General features: G+C 46.8%; 1 protein-coding gene across 1 annotated transcript in view; it reads left to right on the forward strand.

The window, feature by feature from the left end:
- The window catches only part of LOC122927552 (ADAMTS-like protein 5), a 73,153-nt gene that overhangs the window by 43,676 nt on the left and 9,123 nt on the right, over positions 1–20,354 (forward strand). Inside the window, exons 9-10 of the mRNA XM_044279491.1 lie at positions 14,202–14,365; positions 18,175–18,343. Coding sequence (XP_044135426.1) covers positions 14,202–14,365; positions 18,175–18,343 — 333 coding nt within the window. The remainder of the gene's footprint in view (positions 1–14,201; positions 14,366–18,174; positions 18,344–20,354) is intronic.

A 20,354-nucleotide genomic window follows, 5' to 3' on the forward strand; every position in this document is an offset into this window, starting at 1 on the left:
CCCTTTAAAGGGGTTGACCGGGATCAGAGCTGAACCCAGACATAAGCTCCCCTTCATACATTTAGCCTGTATCAGTGGAGCATCGGAGCATTTCTAGCTTTGATGCTCGCCCTTGCCAGAAGTGTTTGTTTGCTGCTGGTGACGTACCCAGCTTTTTTTCAGTATGCTAGGTGATCATGGTGATATCACCGGCACTAATGGGCAATCTATGCAGCACAGGGCAAGGGGAGCATCGGAGCTTGAAATGCCATCATGCTCCACTGATACAGGGTAAATGTGTGAAGGGGAGCTTAATTGTGTCCAAGTTAGAGGGAGTCTGTAAGCAATGTTAAACAGGCAAAACTGCTGCCAGCCTTAGGTGAGGGCTGGGGTAAGCAGTACAAATACCTGTTTGTGGAGCTTTTATCATCAGGGGTAGTTTTAATATGACATTTTATTTTAAAGGGTTCTGCTCTTGCAAGTGCCCTGGAGGTGGTGCTTCACTGTGAAGTGCTCTTTGTATTTAGCTGCTTCATAACACCTTCCCTCTACTCTGAGCAGTTCATGAAGCTCGGCTTCCAGGGCACCAGCAGGGACAGAACCTGGCAGAAAAAAACTTCATATTTACACTACCCCTGGTTATAAAAGCTTCATGAATAAAGATCAAAACTAGTGTAAAGGGAAACTGGCTTAACTGCCCATAGCAACTAATGACATTCTACCTTTCATTTTTCAGAGCTCCTTTGGAAAATGAAAGATTGGTTGCTATGGACAACTAAACCAGTTCGACTTTACAACAATGTTAATCTCCCCAATAGTTCAACATCTACAAAATAAAAATATCCATGCTTGCCTAGTAAAGAATATTAGCTTTGGCATTCTATTTTGGACAACCACCATTTCAGATTGCATGACCCCCTGAAACCATCCGATCCTCTCTGTAAAAAGTGACGGATTACATAACTCCCATTGAAACCAGTTGGCATCCATTGTTTTTACAGGTGTCACCTGCCCTCACGCCCATAGAACCACATTAGTAATAAATATGAGTCTGGGTCAGAGGCCATCACCTTTTCTGATTCAATTTGCCCTAATAGGTTTGGCATAAGCAGTCCGCATTAGGTGAACAGAGCTGCTTCTTTATGTTACAAATAGAAGGTAACAGGATGCAGATAATGAGGATCATTTATGAACAGTCTTATGACTCTTTGTGGTGTAAAAGTGTCGAACAACCCATATTTTTGCAACTTTTTAAACAGCCTTATGACAAAATTCTATATTTGTACAGTGCGTTCAACACAAAGGAGTTTAGAGGAAGTGGCAGATAACCCGGCAAATTTACTAATTTTAAGCCAGGAAAAAAGGTGTAAAGGTTGCCAAAATCTTTTCCGGCAGGTGCATAGACTACCAAAGATGCGCCTAATTTGTGATGAGGAGCTCTACATAAAGCAGGCCCATCTTCTGGCAGCAACGGCGACGTAAAATGTACAAAAAAGATCATTAAAAATAATGGTCTTAATAACTGACCCCCAATCAATTTCCTACCTTATATCAGTACAGCAGAGTATATAACGAATAGCTCTGCAGCTTTCTTGGTGTAACGTTTTGTATTCATCCCTGACCATTTACAAGATCTCTCCTTGCTGTCTGGAAACCCGTCCTCTCTTCCAATTGACATAAGTGTGAGGCTTATTTTTTGCTTTCTTTCTGTTCTTTATTGCGCCAGCATATTCCACAGGGCTGTACCGAGATTGTGATCATTCACATCTCTGTAAGAAGATCCGGACCTGTGCTGGTAGGCCATAACATAAGCAAGATCATTCCTATTCACAGGCAGCATGCAGAGGTCTTGAAAAGTTTTATAACCGTTTAGGATATTATCATTAAGATTCATTTCCATGAAATTGGAAAATTTCTTTAATATTCAAACTCATTAGCGATGTGTTTACAATAGATATAATGAGACAGACAGAAAAGGTACACATTTACAAAATCTGGCATTTTTCACCCCAGTCTTTGTTGTCACTTGCGCTGCTGAAGGATTAGCCTAATTTATGATGTGCCTTGTCATAATTTTGGCTAAACTAAGGCAGCCCTACGTATGGCGGAAAAAACTACGCCAGCTCCAAAGTGGTGTAGTTTTTCACCAGCATGTATGCCTGTTTCTAGACGTACGTTTTGGTAAACTTCGGCCCCCCCCCCCCGACGCTCCAACCCCATCCCGCCTAACTGATGAAAACTTTTAGACTCCAGCCAGGCGACTTAATATTGTCACATGACCACTCAAAAAGCTGCATAAAAATATTTGGAAATGAATCCCAACAAGTGTAATAGACTTGATTGGTAAATGTTCTCTTTAGTATTTGTTTCACCGCTGAAGTATTGTTGTAATGGGGCGTACGACTTTAATATTTGCCCTGGGGTATTTTAACTACTTCATTCTCCCACTGACAGCACAATAATTAAATTTTAGCGTGACGATGGGTGTAATGGTATGTCAGTGGAAGAGAAGAGCTTGACACTACTGTAAATTCTAAAGAATGATATTGTCACAACATGCCTCTTTAAGCTCTCCACGACTAGCTCTTTCATCTACGCATCTAAGGGGCCTCATTATTTTATCCCAATCTAGAATCATAGAGGCTGAACACATTCTTTTTTATCTAAGATATATGTCATGGAAAAAGCATTACATACTTTCCCAAAATAATCAAGGGAGGCTTGTGCTTAATCTGAGCTGAAATATCTCATTAGGAAGCATTTCAGAGCCCTCTGGCTTTTACTTAAACATATTCTTATCTGTTCATTGGAACTGTTAGACAGACAGGTAACATCTTGCCCAAGAATCAGCCTAAGAGAGGCAGACCTGATTTATTCAGCCTCATACTATGTTCTCATGCTATTTCTTACCTCTTGGGAATAAGATCTGTTTATGCCTTCATATGTGTTGAATGCTATGTATGGAAAGGAGTGCCCTAGTTATGTATGAGACAAATTATCAATCATCACATGTCCATCTCCGGATGACTGGAATTTTTTCCATCCACCAATTTTTTCCAAGTGGGTATTTTGAAAGATAAGTCAGCTAATTAGATGGCTATTTTGTATTGGTTTACCATTGCAGAATATATGATTTCCTTGGAGTGTAAAATATTTATGCAGTAATTATTGGTTTGATACCTGTTAGTAAGCGAGGGTCATGTAGGTTTTTTTATAGAGTTAATGTTATAATTTCATAGCCGTAATGAATCCCCACCAGCCCGCATATGATATCGCATAAAAAATAGTTATGTGCAATGAATGCTGCAGAGAATTTAGCTTTGCCGTCACCCTATGTAAAACATCAACACGAGAATGGAAATACAAGTGGAACACAGAAATGTCTAATCACATGGTCAGGACCATATGGTTCCTCCCCAGCAGCACCAAATACTATGATAAAGCTCAAAGTACCTCTCCAGCAGCATCAGATACTACAGTGCAGCACAATATACCTCCTCAGCAGCGCCAGATAAATACCACCATGTAGCATAAAATATCATCCCAGCAGCACCAAATAAATACCACTATGCAGCACAAAATACTGTACAAACCCAACATGGTCAATTAAATGACATAGTGCAGCACAAAATACCTGTCAGCAGCATTATCCCTTGACCACCCCTCCACCACTGACAGTAACTACCCCAATGGCAGTAACTGTCCACATTTCAGTTTCTTATCTCTGTTGCTGACTGGTAGTAGCAGTAACACTGGAGGTGGAGGGAGAGTGCTTCTCCTGCAGTTTCAGGGGATGAAGTCATCACAGCCTTTTCCTTCAACCCGTCTAACCTCAGAACTTGACTGATACTGCAGAACTTGCATTATCAGTGCAGTTCCTGTGTAATCAGTGGCACCCTGACAACCACCAGGAATCTGCCCTCTAGGTCTGGCCCTGTATAGTATATAGTAGTCATTCTGAGCTCTTAGTATTGTTTACTAAGATGAAACTATACAGAGGACCACACCTATTATGTCCAATATTATATTCCTTAGATTAGCAAAAAACAAGAGAACAGAGCTCATAGTACCAATAATAAAAATATAATTTTATTGTAACATGATTAAAAAGTGTGTATATAAAGCAATCAGTAATATGCCGTTAAAAGATGAATAGAAGCAGAAAAAGAGCGCCACCCTGGGATAGCACACGTATCGAATGTAAAAAATGGTGATCAATGGAATAGAGTGTATACGGTACAATGACCAACCAATGACCAAAAAATACAACCTAAATGATAGATGAGTCAGCGGTCAAAAGTAAACCTACACGGCAAAAAACTACAGCAGGGTTTGCATTGCAAGTGCAGCATGAATGAAATAAGAGCAAGCCACAGTAGAGACTGTGATGAATACCACCCCTCGTGTCCGCTGACGTCAACCACGTCGAGCTCACGAGACCTGGTATGATCACGGGGTTTACCAAAAACGTGAAGTTACGCCCTCCAGAGGAGCACGTAAGGTCAGGCTGGTATAGTTTACACATACACCTCCTGTCCACGCGGGCACAGAGAGGCAACAAGCTGGAAGGGCCTTTTCACTGCCGCAGTGAAAACAGCCCACACTCAGCCCGGGTAACTGCCACCAGTTTCTCGTTTGATATAAGCCCGGTCCGCTAACGGGATTATATAGGGTCAGAAACCAACCCGCGGTAGCTTATAACTAGGCCAAAACACGGACGTGGGGATTCGTGATCGAGATACAAGATAGCACAAGATTAAATTATAGATTTAATCGCTATAAGAGCACACTAGATATAACACACTATACACAGACAATATATATACAGTGGTCTGAGGTTACAGATTACAGGGTATATGGTTACAATTGGATTAAGCAGGGTGAAAGTAAGTTACCAAGTATGATGAAAGTTCCTTGGCGATGTCCTGAATCGGAGGCCACACGAGGGGCTGTGCTCTCCTGCTATTTCCTGGGTCCCTCTAAACACATGTGTAGCATGTGACCCCTCTTCAGAAAAAGACGCCCCCTACTTGCTGGCACCAGGCTTTTAACCTGCAGCTGGTCCGTCCCCTCCCTGCCTCAGGGAGGGGTCAACTCCCCCTCTTCTGGGCTGACAGTGAATGACCCACAAAACACTTTAGGGGTCATAGCTCCAGACCAGAGGGTCACAGGGAGATGGTTCTGGGACTAATGGACCTGCCTGGGTTCAGGCTACAATTAGAGCCCAAACCTGGTACCGGTAGGTGGCTTCTATGGGGAGATATGGGTATCTCCCTACCCCGACTGGGTACGAGTAAACAAAGACCATGGGACCGTACCTCGTGGCCACCGGGACACAAATATGTATCCGGTTTGCGTCTGCGGTGGCCAGGTGATTCATAATTCCTTATGAGAGGTAGGTGCCAATATGTCTAGGAAATCTCATTGATCCAGGCCAAAGCAGATACCCCCTGCTGGGGGTTTTTCCTGCAGATTCAGGTGGCTCCCAACTGCTGCACAGAGGTGTGAACTTCTCCTTGAAGCTTGGACCCCCTGAGGGGTGTCTTCCTGGCCAACTGAGTCATGCCAAGAGGTGCATAAAATTACAATCAGGGCTGGGGGCTTTGAAGCAGGGAAATCCTGTCAGCAAATGGGGGGTGTGAGGACATGGCTGACAGTAAATATTAATCCATATTCCTCACACCTCCCCCTTTTAGAGGGCGCCAGGGGGCAGCACATTCCTGTGCTCCCCCGTGCGCCCATCCGCCCCCTCTCCTTGTCGGGATAGCCCATCGGCGTTCCCGTGGTCACGGCCCCTTTTGTGGCGAATGGTCAAGTGATACTGCTGGAGAGCTAGGCTCCAGCGTAGCAGCCTCCCATTCGTCCCGGATACGGTGTTTAACCAACTGAGGGGGTTGTGGTCGGTCTCCACCGTGAAGCGGCGCCCGTATAAATACGGCTGCAACCGTTGCAGTGCCCAGACAATTGCCAGGCACTCCTTCTCCATTGTGGAGTACGCCACCTCCCTCGGCAGGAGCTTCCGACTCAGGTACAGAACAGGGTGTTCCTGGCCCGTAGTGTCAACCTGGCTGAGTACGGCACCGAGGCCGAAATCACTGGCGTCAGTCTGCACTATAAACGGCAGCGTAAAGTCGGCCGCCTGGAGTACAGGGAAGCTCGATAGGGCGGCCTTCAGCGCTCGGAAGGCCGTCTCGCAGTCGTTCGTCCAATCGACTGCGGAGGGCAGCTTCTTCTTGGTGAGATCCGTCAAGGGCTTCGCCAGGCTACTATAGTGGGGAACGAACCTCCTATAGTACCCTGCGGTGCCCAGGAAGGACATCACCTGTTTCTTGGTCCTGGGGGTGGGCCAGGATGCGATAGCATCCACTTTCCCGGGCTCTGGCTTAAGGGTCCCCCCGCCTACCCGGTGCCCCAGGTAGTGGACCTCGCTCATGCCCAGCTGGCACTTTTCTGGCTTGATGGTCAAGCCTGCCTGGTGGATCCGCCCCAGCACCTGCGTCAGGTGCTGCAGGTGATCCTCCCAGGTGGGACTGAAGACGGCAATGTCATCCAGGTACGCGGCCGCGTACCTTTCGAGTCCCTTAAGCAGCGTGTTGACCATCCGCTGAAAAGTGGCAGGGGCATTCTTCATGCCGAACGGCATCACTGTGGATTCGTACAATCCAAAGGGGGTGATGAAGGCAGAGCGTTCCCGCGCCTCCGGGGTCAGGGGAATCTGCCAGTACCCCCGGCTCAGATCCATGATGGTCAGGTACTGGGCCCCGGCCAACTGATCGAGCAGGTCATCGATGCGTGGCATAGGGTACGCATCGGTGACCGAGACAGCGTTGAGTCCCCTGTAGTCCACGCAGAACCGGGTGGTCCGGTCCTTCTTTGGGACGAGGACCACAGGCGAGGCCCAAGCGCTGTTGGATGCCTGGATGACCCCCAGCTTCAGCATCTCGTCAATCTCCTGGCGCATGTGCTGCTGCACCTCCAAGGAAACCCGATATGCTGAACGCCGGATTGGGGGGTGATCCCTAGTGTCCACGTGATGGACAGCCAACTCTGTCCTTCCGGGCTTGTTGCTGAACAATTCCCGGAAGGGGTGAAGGGTGGCCCACAGCTGGGACCGTTGGTCCGTCAAGAGCTGTTGGCCCACCTCCACATCCTCGATGGACCCACCCGCCTTCACCTGGGTGAGCATGTCCAGGAGGGTTTCCTCCTCCCCCTCCTCGGGGAGGTTGCAGACAGGGAGGGCACATTCCCCCCTCTCATGATGGGCCTTCATCATGTTCACGTGGAAGGCCTTCCGCCTTCCTCGGGCGTGGTCCAGGGTGACCAGGTACGTCACGGCATTGAGGCGCTGATGCACGAGGTACGGGCCTTCCCAGGCCGCCTGAAGCTTGTCCTGAGGTACGGGGACCAGTACCCATACCTTCTGACCCACCTGGTAGGTCCTCTCACAAGCGTTCTGGTCATACCATCGCTTCTGGTCGGCCTGGGCCCGCTCCATATTATCGTGCACCAGCTGCGACAAGGCCTGCATCTTGTTCCGGAAGCGCATGACATACTCGACGACCGACACTCCAGGGGTGACTACCTCTCCCTCCCAGGCCTCTTTCACCAGAGCCAGGGGCCCCCGCACACGTCGCCCGTACAGGAGCTCGAAGGGGGAGAACCCCGTGGAGGCCTGTGGGACCTCTCGGTAAGCAAACAGCAGATGTGGGAGGTACCGCTCCCAGTCACGCCCGTGGGAGTCGACCAACATCCTAAGCATCTGCTTTAAGGTGCCATTAAATCGTTCACACAGGCCGTTTGTCTGTGGGTGGTACGGGCTGGTCACCAGATGTTGCACCTGTGTTTGCTTACAGAGGGACTCCATCAATTGCGACATGAACTGGGTCCCCCGGTCGGTGAGCATTTCCTGGGGAAAGCCCACTCTGGAGAAAATCTCCAGCAAAGCAGTAGCCACCTTGTCGGCCCGAATGGATGACAAGGCTACCGCCTCCGGGTACCGGGTGGCATAGTCTACTACCGTCAATATGAAGCGTTTCCCGGAGCTGCTGGGAATGGACAGCGGTCCAATTAGATCCACAGCCACCCTCCTGAAAGGCTCTTCAATTATGGGCAGCGTTACCAGTGGGGCTTTGGGGCGTCTCCCCGCCTTCCCCACCCGCTGGCAGGTGTCACATGAACGGCAGTAGGCAACCACATCAGCCCCCATCTTTGGCCAGTAAAACTGCTGGGCTAATCTGGCCCTTGTCTTAGCGATCCCTAGGTGTCCAGCCATCGGAATCTCATGCGCCACCTGCAACAACTCCTTCCTGAACTGATAGGGTACCACTAGCTGTTGGTCCCTAGGCCACGCCTCCTGTGAGCCCGGCTGGACCGTGACCCGGTACAGCCGTCCTTGGTCCCAGACCATCCGCTCGAGGTCTGAGTCCGAGGGGGGCTGTTCCGCTTGCTCCTTGAGAGCGTTCAGGCTGGCGTCAGCCGCTAACGCTGCCTGAAACTCCTGACTGGACATGGCCAGAATAGACGAGACTGCCACGTCCCCTGTCAGGTCCCTGGGACCTGTCTCCTGGCCTCCCTCTGACTCGGCAGCCACTTGGTCGGAAGGGGGAAAGCCATCAGACCCCTGAGGGGCCCCTAGGGCCCCAGCACTCACACTGCGCGTGACAGCAGCTATGGCCGCTGCCACTGCTGGTAGTGCCTGCTTTCCCTCGGCTCCTGACCAAGTCGCCAGTCCAGACGGACTAACCTGGCCCTCTGACATCCCAGTGGGGGAGGAACACTGCACTGAGAGTTCACCTGGCAGTCCTACTTCTCCTGGGACAGCCCTGACCTCATTTGCATCCTCCCCCCCTGCAGCTGTCTGCCCCCTGCTTGTCCCCCCAGTCACCACACTGGAGGACAACAGGGTCCAGCAGGCTTGCTGGCTACACCCTGGGGCTTCCGCCCAGCTGACAGGAATGACCCCCTCCCCACTGAGGGGAGAGGCACACATTACATCCCCCACATCCCCATCAACATGCATAATAGGTACATTCACAGTATTATCAGGGGGGGACATCACATCACATTCTGGGGAATCGGACCTTGGGGTGTCAGCGGCCACGTACTTAGACACAAGCCGCCCCAGGTCCGTCCCCAGCAAAACACTGGCGGGGATATTTGCGGATACCCCCACCTCCCTTACCCCTCGACCGGCGCCCCAGTCCAGATAGACCTTGGCGACGGGCAGCGCCGGTTCCACTCCTCCAATCCCGGAGACAGTGAGGGATCTCCCGGGCAGTAAATCATAGGGTGTCACCAGTTCAGGCCGTACCAGTGTCATTTCAGCGCCGGTGTCTCTAAGTCCCATGGCCACGGCCTGGCCCACGGTGACCGGTTGAACATTGTCAAGGGACCTCCCACCACCCCCACCCACACACAACACCGTGGACGGTTTCCGGGTTGATGACTGGGACGGATCCCTCGGGCGCTGGGGACACATGGCTTTGAAGTGTCCTGGCTGCTTACACAGGTGACAAAGTCGGGGTTCCCCCACCGACGTGGAAAGTGCAGCAGGGGCCGGTGCCCACTTGGGCCTAGGGGCAGGGGTAGCAGGTGCAGCGTGCGTCTTACCCCCTCTCCAGCCGACAGGTTTCCGGGCCTCTGAAGTCCTGTTGTTGGTGTATTCATCGGCCAGGGCTGCGGTCGCGGAGGCCCCCTTTGGCTTCCGGTCACGGAGGTACTGCTGGAGATCCTCTGGGCAGTTCCACAAGAACTGTTCTGTGGCGATGAGCTCCTTCAGCTGCTGGACGGTGGAGAGCTCCAATCCTGTGGTCCATTGGTCGACCGCTCTCAGCAAGGCCCGCATGTGATCGGCCCAGCTCTGGGTAGAACCCCGGTGCAAATTCCTGAGCCTTTTCCGGTACGACTCAGGGGTTAAGTTATACTGCCTGACCAGAGCCTGTTTGATGTCCTCATAGCTCAGGATGGTCTCGCTGGGCAGGTACCCGAAGATTTCAAGGGCTTTTCCCCTGAGCCGTGGCGTGAGGAATCTGACCCACTGGTCCTCTGGCAGCTGGTATTGATGGCAGGCTGTCTCAAATGCCAACAAAAAGGTGTCCAGGTCCCCATCTTTGTCCAGTAGGGGAAAGTCCTCCGCCCGCAGTTTGGGAATCCGGACCTCTGGAGACTCACATTGGGCTGGGGATGGCTGCTGGAATTGGAGCTTTAGCTGGAGCATCTGTAGCTGGTGCTCACGCTCGGCCCGCTCGCGACGCTCTGCAGCCTCTGCTCGCTCGCGACGCTCTGCAGCCTCTGCTTGCTCGCGACGCTCTGCAGCCGCCAGTAGGAGCTCAGAGGCTGCCTGGTCTCCAGCCTGGAGACGGTCCATGGCAGCTTGTAGGAGAGCAGCTGAGCCAGCTTGGCTGGGGGGAGGGGCAGGTGGAGCGAGGCCCGCCGCGGACCTCACCTCTGGCGACTGGCTCCTTGGGGAGCTTTGGTTGTGCTCCCCCTCGCCTTCCACCTCCTCTCCGCCCCCATTTAAAGCATCGGCCATCTCCTTCGATTTGCTCCTTGTGATACTGGCCGTCATTGCAACGGGTGGTCACTGACACCACTGCAACCTGATGCACACACACCTTATTGTATCTGCCCTCAGACAGTCTAGTGTCGAACTGATCTTAAGACTCCAGCAGCAAGAGCTACTGCTGGTCGTCTTTAGTGTCTGGGAGTATGGGTCTCACACTCACACACACTAGTATCTCGATCCCACTTTGCTGCCACCAATATGTGATGAATACCACCCCTCGTGTCCGCTGACGTCAACCACGTCGAGCTCACGAGACCTGGTATGATCACGGGGTTTACCAAAAACGTGAAGTTACGCCCTCCAGAGGAGCACGTAAGGTCAGGCTGGTATAGTTTACACATACACCTCCTGTCCACGCGGGCACAGAGAGGCAACAAGCTGGAAGGGCCTTTTCACTGCCGCAGTGAAAACAGCCCACACTCAGCCCGGGTAACTGCCACCAGTTTCTCGTTTGATATAAGCCCGGTCCGCTAACGGGATTATATAGGGTCAGAAACCAACCCGCGGTAGCTTATAACTAGGCCAAAACACGGACGTGGGGATTCGTGATCGAGATACAAGATAGCACAAGATTAAATTATAGATTTAATCGCTATAAGAGCACACTAGATATAACACACTATACACAGACAATATATATACAGTGGTCTGAGGTTACAGATTACAGGGTATATGGTTACAATAGGATTAAGCAGTGTAAAAGTAATTTACCAAGTATGATGAAAGTTCCTTGGCGATGTCCTGAATCGGAGGCCACACGAGGGGCTGTGCTTCTCCTGCTATTTCCTGGGTCCCTCTAAACACATGTGTAGCATGTGACCCCTCTTCAGAAAAAGACGCCCCCTACTTGCTGGCACCAGGCTTTTAACCTGCAGCTGGTCCGTCCCCTCCCTGCCTCAGGGAGGGGTCAACTCCCCCTCTTCTGGGCTGACAGTGAATGACCCACAAAACACTTTAGGGGTCATAGCTCCAGACCAGAGGGTCACAGGGAGATGGTTCTGGGACTAATGGACCTGCCTGGGTTCAGGCTACAATTAGAGCCCAAACCTGGTACCGGTAGGTGGCTTCTATGGGGAGATATGGGTATCTCCCTACCCCGACTGGGTACGAGTAAACAAAGACCATGGGACCGTACCTCGTGGCCACCGGGACACAAATATGTATCCGGTTTGCGTCTGCGGTGGCCAGGTGATTCATAATTCCTTATGAGAGGTAGGTGCCAATATGTCTAGGAAATCTCATTGATCCAGGCCAAAGCAGATACCCCCTGCTGGGGGTTTTTCCTGCAGATTCAGGTGGCTCCCAACTGCTGCACAGAGGTGTGAACTTCTCCTTGAAGCTTGGACCCCCTGAGGGGTGTCTTCCTGGCCAACTGAGTCATGCCAAGAGGTGCATAAAATTACAATCAGGGCTGGGGGCTTTGAAGCAGGGAAATCCTGTCAGCAAATGGGGGGTGTGAGGACATGGCTGACAGTAAATATTAATCCATATTCCTCACAGAGACTAGGTATAAAATATCCTGGCGTATAGGTAAAAAAAAGAACAGAGACTCGCCAAAAAAGACTGTGTGCTATATCACCCAGAATGGCGCTACCCCTACGCGCGTTTCGGCGTGCCTTTGTCCGGACACCAATTGGACACCTATGGTCTTTTTAGTTTTTTCCTATTCCTTAGATTAGCATAATCCATTTCTGGCAGTGGCATAGCTAGAAATGACTGGGCCCCACAGCAAATTTGTGAATTGGGCCCCCCTCCCCCAATAATTTTTTCCCTACACCTTTCTTTCATGCCGCCCCCATTCCTGTGGCTAGTAAAGATCACTCTCTTATACCAGGCCTGGCAGCTGTTCCATCCGTTTTCTATACTGTCTATACTGTCACTGTATATAATTGTGGAATACTGTTGAGGGGGCCCCAACACAATCTTTTAGTCCTCCTCCTCCTGGATGTGCCCCTTCTGGGTCAGGGCCCCAAAGCAGCCGCTTCCCCTGCCTCTGGGTAATTGCACCATATATGCTTAGCCATAACACAGATATACATCCTGTAGGTGGTGGAGAGGTATAACCTTCAGGTTCTAAACTTTAAGGTTCTAAACTTCATCTGAACAAGTATGTCGCAAAATCTCATAGAATCTTAGGCTACTTTCATATCTGCGTTTTCAATAGCGGATCTCAATAGCGGAAGAAAACGCTTCAGTTTTGTCCCCATTCATTGTCAATGGGGACAAAACTGAACGAAAAGGAATGCACCAAATGCACCAAACGCTTGCAGCGTTTTTCTGTCTGCGATGTGGTGCGGAGCAAGACGGATCTGTCCTGACACACAATGTAAGTCAATGGGGATGGATCAGTTTTCTCTAACACAATAGAAAACGGATCCGTCCCACATTGTTGCAAAGTTGGACCTGTGGTGGTCAATTACAAGCTTCAGTTTGACAATGTGCTAAGGTCCTTTAACAGACAGCGTTGTCTCAGGCAATTATCAGAAAAGAACCAAACATTCCCAATAATTGCCTGATCATCAGCGGAAATAAAGCTGCGTTTACATACAGCAGTCATTTCTACTGTATGAGACAAGCGATTGTTACTGCAATCTTATGTCTCCATAGAGAATCATTTTGGGCAGCAGATCCCTCTTTATACAGGATGATCTGCTCCCAGAAATAATGATCTTTGGTGCTGGTTGAAAGACACGATCACCTGATGAACGAGCGTTTCTACAAACGATCATCCCAGATAACTGGCCCAATGATTCGTCCATGCAAAAAGGCCATTATTGTGATCATATAGCCTGTTCGGACTATTATAGCATAATGTTTGTCTTTATACAAATTTAGTTTATTTGGCTTTTTATTAGGAGATTTGGAAGCTTGCCAAATGCATAAAGCAGCATGCAAGAGAAGAAAAACATTACAAAACCTCAGTAGAAAGTTTCAGTCTAATTTTTGTGTGTGATCCTACAATTTCAAATATTTAATGTTCGTGATTTAAAGGACTTTAATAACATCTTTAGGGATTTGCAATTGTATCTATTAAAAAAAAAAAAAAAAGAATGAAAAACACAAACTTGCCGCTTTATGTCTAGGGGAAGGAAGCAGAGAAGTTTACTAGTTTTTCTTTTTGAAGTACAGCTGGCACAGCCTGTAAATGCCACATATACACATAAAAATCAATGTTCCTACTATTATTCTTTGTTAATAAACAAGAAACTAAATATCCTCAGAGCAAAGGTTTCTGTGTGGCAGTTCCTTGGCAGCAGAAAGATAAAAATAAATCAATATTTCACATGGTTGTTGGTTAGTGTTCTCCAGAGATCTGGGTAAATCGTGAATCTCCGTCATCCACTACTAGGAAACAAAAGTAACAGATTCTGCAGATGTATTCAGACCATAAAATCAGCTTTTTATTTGTCTGGTTTAATGATGTCTTAATGTATTACTTAATCATTGGTAATAAAATATGATACCGGGTTTATATTTTAGTATTAGCACCTATAAATTACAGTGACTAGTAAAATGAGGTAACGCTACTCTGCTCAGCACTTTGTGGAGCCAGACATCATCTTATGTCGGGTTATTAAGTGAGCGGTGGAATGTGCGTTTTGCAATGTACCTCTGTTAAGTTGTATTCTCACATTACAAAACTTTTTTTTTTTTACAGCCTTAAGAAATCAAAATTCCCATTATGTCATCAATGGGAACTGGGCTATTAATTACCCTGGAATCTTCAATGTGGCGGGAACCAAGGTCCAATACAAGCGCTCTGCTGACAATCAGGAAACCTTTGAGGCCACAGGACCAACTGATGAGGATTTGCATGTCATGGTTAGTTTGTGTTTTGTTTTGTATGGTTACGTTTTCCTTCATCTACATAATGGAGGTTGTTTCCTAAACATGCACTATTTAAGACATAGAAATATTTTAGTTTCATTTTGTACAGAACCATACTAGAGCACTTACAGAAATCCATGAGCCCTCAACTGTACCTCCATATAGCTCCAATTTTATACATATATTATATACACACATTGATTAGCCATAACGTTAAAAGCACCTGCGTAACACTGTTTTGGTCACCTCCCCTCCTCCATGGGCTGACATCACCAAGACGTTAGCAGCAGATCCTTTAAAGAAGTTGCCCCATCTGGACATTTATGCTATGCTATAAATGTCTGATAGGTTCCACCTTTAGGAACTCCAACCTAAAGAACGAGGCTCCCGTGAAAGGAGAGGATGGTGCGCATGTGCAGCTTTCTTCATTCACTGCTATGGGACTTCTCAATTAGCCAAGCTCATTAATGTCATGTAAGTTACAAGGTGGGGCTTCAATTGTTATTTCAGCACATCCCACAGAAGATTGATGAGATTGAGATCTGAGGAATTAGGAGGCCAAGTCAATTTCAATTGTCATGTTCCTCAAACCACTCCTTACATTTTTGCACTGTGGCAAAGTGCATAATCCTTCTGACATCAGCCACTGCCACTAGGGAATACCATTGTCATTAAGTAGTACACTTGGTCTGCGCAATGTAAAATCCGCATAAATGCCAGGACCAAGCTCGACATTGCCCAGAGCATCAGACTGCTTCTGCTGTCTTCTTCCCATAGGATATCCTGGTGCCATCTTCCCCAGGTAAGCAGCACAGACACTCAGCCAGCCATCTTTGTGATGTGAAAGAAAAGACTAGGCTGTCTTCTGCCATTGCTCCGTGGTCCAGTCATGATGCTTATGTGCCAATTGTAGGTGCTTTTAGTGGTGGGCAGAAAGTATGGGCACTCTAGCCAGTCTGCATCCACACTGATATACAGCAAGCATTGATCTGCTGTACAGTAGATCTTCTTTGGGACAGGAACAGACTAACTAGCCTTCACTTCCCATGTTTATCAGAGACTTGGATGTCCATGACCCTGTTGCTGGTTTACTAATAGTCCTTCCTTGGACCACTTTGGTAGTTCCTAAACAAAGCATAACAGGAACATCCCACAAGGCCTGCCATTTGGAGAAGATCTTACCCAGTCATTTAGCAATCACAATGTGCTCCTTAACAAAGTCACTCAGAAGCTTAGGCCTCATGCACATAACTATATAAATTTTGCAGTCTGAAAATATGGATACCGGCCGTGTGCATTCCTCAGTTTTCTCACAATCAGCAGTAGAAATGCCTATTTCTGTTTGCAAAACAGACCAGAATAGAACATGTTCTGTCAATCTGGAAAGGTCCCACGGATGCTGACAGCATACATAGTTATGACATAGGAATGAATGGGTCCGTGTGCGATCCGAAAAAATTAGAATTGTACACAGATCAAAACTACGGTCATGTGCATGAGGCCTTACTGTTACCTATTTTTCCTGCTTCCAACACATTAACATCAAGACCTGACTGTTCACTTGATTCTTAATGTATCTCACTCCATGATAGGTGCCATTGTGAATTGATAATATTATTTCTTCACCTGTCAGTGGTTTTAATGCTGAGATGCAAATACGCTAACTTCTAACTTGGGCTGTAGTTTTAACAGTTCGGGAGCTCAATACTCAAAAATATCCCGTCTGACAATCATCAAATATAGTGATGAAAATGGTTGCAGAGAACTAAAAAAAAGTTGTAAGTCTGCAACTCTTTTCTAATCCATCCCCCTCCTGCAATTTTGGCATAAACTAAAGTGCATGGTCTAAAATAGTCATGTGTTTTTAAATCAATTGTCAGCCAATAGTCGCAGCAGACAGAAAACTTAATTTTACCAGAACTTCCCTTGCCATAATAATCCATTATATACAACAATGTTTCCAGGCAAGTGACTCATAAATATAACACCGGTTTTTGATAATCCCCTCCGGACATCTGTCAAATCTCAAATCACAACTGGAATAACTCAAAAAAGGGTAAAATAGCGGCAAATTTAATATTCTATTATGAAGTGTATCTTGCACCATTATATAAAGTTAGATCTGGACTGGCAAATTACACTGCCTTAAAGGGGTTGTTTGGGCAGATAAAAAGCTCTCTTAATTCCCAGCAAATTAACATTTAATGTATATACTAATATACATTGTGTAGTATAGGTATCCTGGTGTCTTGCTACAAGCACTGGTCCTGCCACACTTCTGGTTTGGTTCCCAAAAGCAAGTCTCCGTCCCTCTAGTGACATGCTTGAAGGGCCCTTCTCTATCATGGCTTATGGAGAGCCTGGAAAGGAGGTTGACTTAAGTGACTGCAGGACTTTTGTGGCACACAAAGTTTAATCAGCCTTCCTTGCCAAAACAACCACCAGCTATGGTCTGGCGCCCAATGATTGTGACCACCAAGCAATACTAATAGTATTGCAGTATTATTTAAACCATCTATGGATCGATATGAAGCTGATAATTAGGTACTATAAGTACTAGAGTATACCACGCAGGGCACCATCAAATGTAAGGCCAGCCCTGATTAACTGGAGAAAATCGCAGCACAAAAAAAAGCATCCCATATAGAAAGGGAGTTACTTTTCAGCAGCATCATTATCTAAGCTTGGTTTAGAAACTGTCTTGGGAATTGATCATTGATATGTTTAGACTAGAATCACACATGCTGTATTGATGCTGTTTTTTATGTACCTTTTTGAGCCAAATTCAGGGGTTCAAAAGGAATGGGAAATACAGTGTAAAGGAAGGATTTATACTTCCCCTTCCTGTTGGATACACTTCTGGCTTTGGATCAAATAAAGGGCTCTAAAAACTGCACCACAAACGTCATAAAAATGCGTGTTTCCAGCCTTATGGTATGCAGAAAAGTGACCGCATGTAATCATTATCAATTTCATATCTGTACCAGCTAAACGTATGTTTTTGGATGTGACCTGCCCCTGTTTAATAATTATTGATCACAGCCTACCTGAGTGTATCTCCATATTTAATATTTTTTCCATGAAGCATGATGAAGAGTTGACATATATCTGAAACAATGTTACTGTATTAAACAGTTTTCCAAGCCTGGTGATATTGATAATGTCCTCAGGGTAGGTCATAGGTCATCCATATTAGATCATGGGGGGTGTCGGGTGCTGGACCACTTCCAATCTGATATTGATGACCTAAGGATAGGTCCAGGGTTGCCAACTGGTCACGTTATCCAAAAAGATGGACAAAAATTTTTACACACAAATTGGAAAACCATAGTGAATAATAAAGATTATAAGTAGTCCAGGTCTATAGATCAATATACTGATACAAAATAATTACTAGTATTAACTGGAAACTGTGACCTAAAAATATTGTCATGGAATGTCCAGGAATTTCTGGACGGTTGGCAACCCTGGACATTGCCTGGCTGGAAGACTCGAAAAGTAATGCGCACTTGGATATGTCTTTGTTTTGTCAAACTATATTCAGTGTATAGACAGATCATATACTAAAGTAGTTGTCAACAAGCATTTCCAGATTCAAATGGTAAATGTATCTAATTCTACATCAATAGTTTCTCTCTAATCAGCCGGCCAAGCTTCAGAAATGGAGAATTTCTGGTGGATACAGCTACCAGAGCTATCTGGTATATAAATATCTATTTTACATTCATGCATGTTCATTGGGTGGAATTTGTGTACATTCATTGTAATTGTTTTTTAAGTGTATAAAGTGTTTTTACCTCTAGGTCCTCTTCACAGAGCTGAATACAGGCATAGAATATGAGTATTGGCTTCCTAAAAATTACTATATTAACCACCAGAAAGACCGCAGCTCCCTACAAGAAACTGTGGAAACCGCCCTATCGCCTACTCTGCCTCCTACCACTCCAAGTCCAACAACGGCAGCTCACAGCGGTAAGCACAGCGGTACTGCAGAAAATAGTTCTCTGGAAAAAGAAGGAAACTGACTCTGAAATGCCACTTCCTTCTCTCCTATTTGCTATTTGTATATTTTTGGTAGCATAGAGCATACACGTCTTCCTATGTCTCCTGCTGGAGTCAGTCAGCTTATTAGGACGTTAGTGGGCACTCTTCTGCCGGAATAGTCTAATGCTGCTTTCATTATGGCTTCACTGTAAACCTTGTCCTCTGCTGAAAGTGTTCAGTATAAACATCCAGTGTACCCTTCATGCCGTTGACACTGCTGCTTGAAATAACAGTTAATGATGGAGATTAATGGTCCATGCCCCAGAGAGCACCATATGGAGTCTGATGATAACTGTAATGAGGTGGAAGCAGCTGTAACATTTTTGCTGGACTGTGCAACTTCTTCTGAACTTTCGATAAGGCACAAAACCATTAGATGTGGATTTTCTGGAAATCACAGCTACAGGTGCTGCCTGCTATATACACACTACAAGCTTCATGTAACTATTCACTTACATATGGAAGCTCATAGGATGTATGTATGTCATTAAACACAATTGAAATAGTTTACTGACACACAATTAGCAGGATGTACACAGCTTTAAAGAGAACCTGTCTCCATGAAAATGCAGTGCAATCTGTTATAGAGCGGGAGGAGCTGAGCAGATTCATATATACTTTTGTGGGAAAAGATTCTGTAAACTTTTAAATCCCCCCCTTTCTACACTGCCATACAAGGGAGGCTGTCAATCACCTGATTAAGAGCCCTGCATACCCCTGTAGAAAGAGCGAGCATTACATTGGTACAGGCTATAAGCGGAGCGAGAGCAGGGCAGGAGCTCCATAACACATTGTTCCTGTTGCCCGTGCCAGCTTCACTAAATTCTGACATAGCCTATCTATGCCAGGCAATGCTAGTACAAGCAGGAGGAGCAATGTAAGCCCCTGCCTGCACAGCACTCAGCGCAGCCGCAGGGGAATCCATACTGTGTATGGGAGTGCAGATTGCAAAGAGAGATAAGCACCTGAACTGCAGCTACCTATTTCACTAGGAAAAGTAAAACAAATATACATATATATTAGAAATATGCTTTCTATCACTTGTACAATATGTTTAAATAAAGTGAAAGTTTAGGTAAACCTGAAAGAGTTATGTTCAATGATTTATATGCATGTAGCTCATTTACAGTCAATTAACATAAGTTAAGTTTTAAAAGTCTGCTTCCCATCCTCAGCTGTGGGGCCGAAGTAAATTTCTCAAGGACCACATTTTGAAGGCCTTTGCAGTCTTAAGTCTGAGTGCTACATTTGCACCTATATGAGCAATTTCCTGGCAGGGATGTTCTCCAGTGCTTCCCTCAAATGTCTTTTTCAGCTTCTCAAACTCTGGCTCTGGAAACTGAGAGTGACCACTACTTTAACCCTTTGAAGGGGATTTTCTAGGACCCCATAAATGTTTGCTGATGACCAGGAACATTACTGCTCCTAGTGGTCCAAGTTTACAGCCCTATAGCGATGACTTGCCCGAGGCTTAACTCGGTCATGTGAGGTAGGCAGGTATGTTATCACTGTAGTGAGACCGGCCCAGCAGTGATGACATGTCTGACTATCTCTGGTGACCGCTGAGGCCAGTGCTGGGAGACTGCTGGGATCCTTAGAGTAGAGGTGCCGGAACAGTGGGGAATGGAGTAAGACCTTTTTTGATTTTATATCATTCTGACTTTTAGCAAAATGTTTTGGCGTCCCAGAAAACCACTTTAAAGGGTTATTCCCATCATACACATATATTTACGGGATATGCTATAAATGTCTGGACCTGCTCCTGTCTTCAGAACACAGTAGTGACACAGCAAGATGAGGGATAAATGGTAGGGAGCGATGGCTGTCTCAGTTTATTCCTGTGGGACAAAGGGTACAGCTACACAATAATTTGGTGCCACGCGACTATTTTAGAACTGTGATTTTGCTGTGAGAAGAAAACCGCTAAGCCAAGTCCCGC

This window comes from Bufo gargarizans, chromosome 2 (assembly GCF_014858855.1).
Source record: "Bufo gargarizans isolate SCDJY-AF-19 chromosome 2, ASM1485885v1, whole genome shotgun sequence".
In the NCBI taxonomy this organism is placed as follows: Eukaryota; Metazoa; Chordata; class Amphibia; order Anura; family Bufonidae; genus Bufo; species Bufo gargarizans.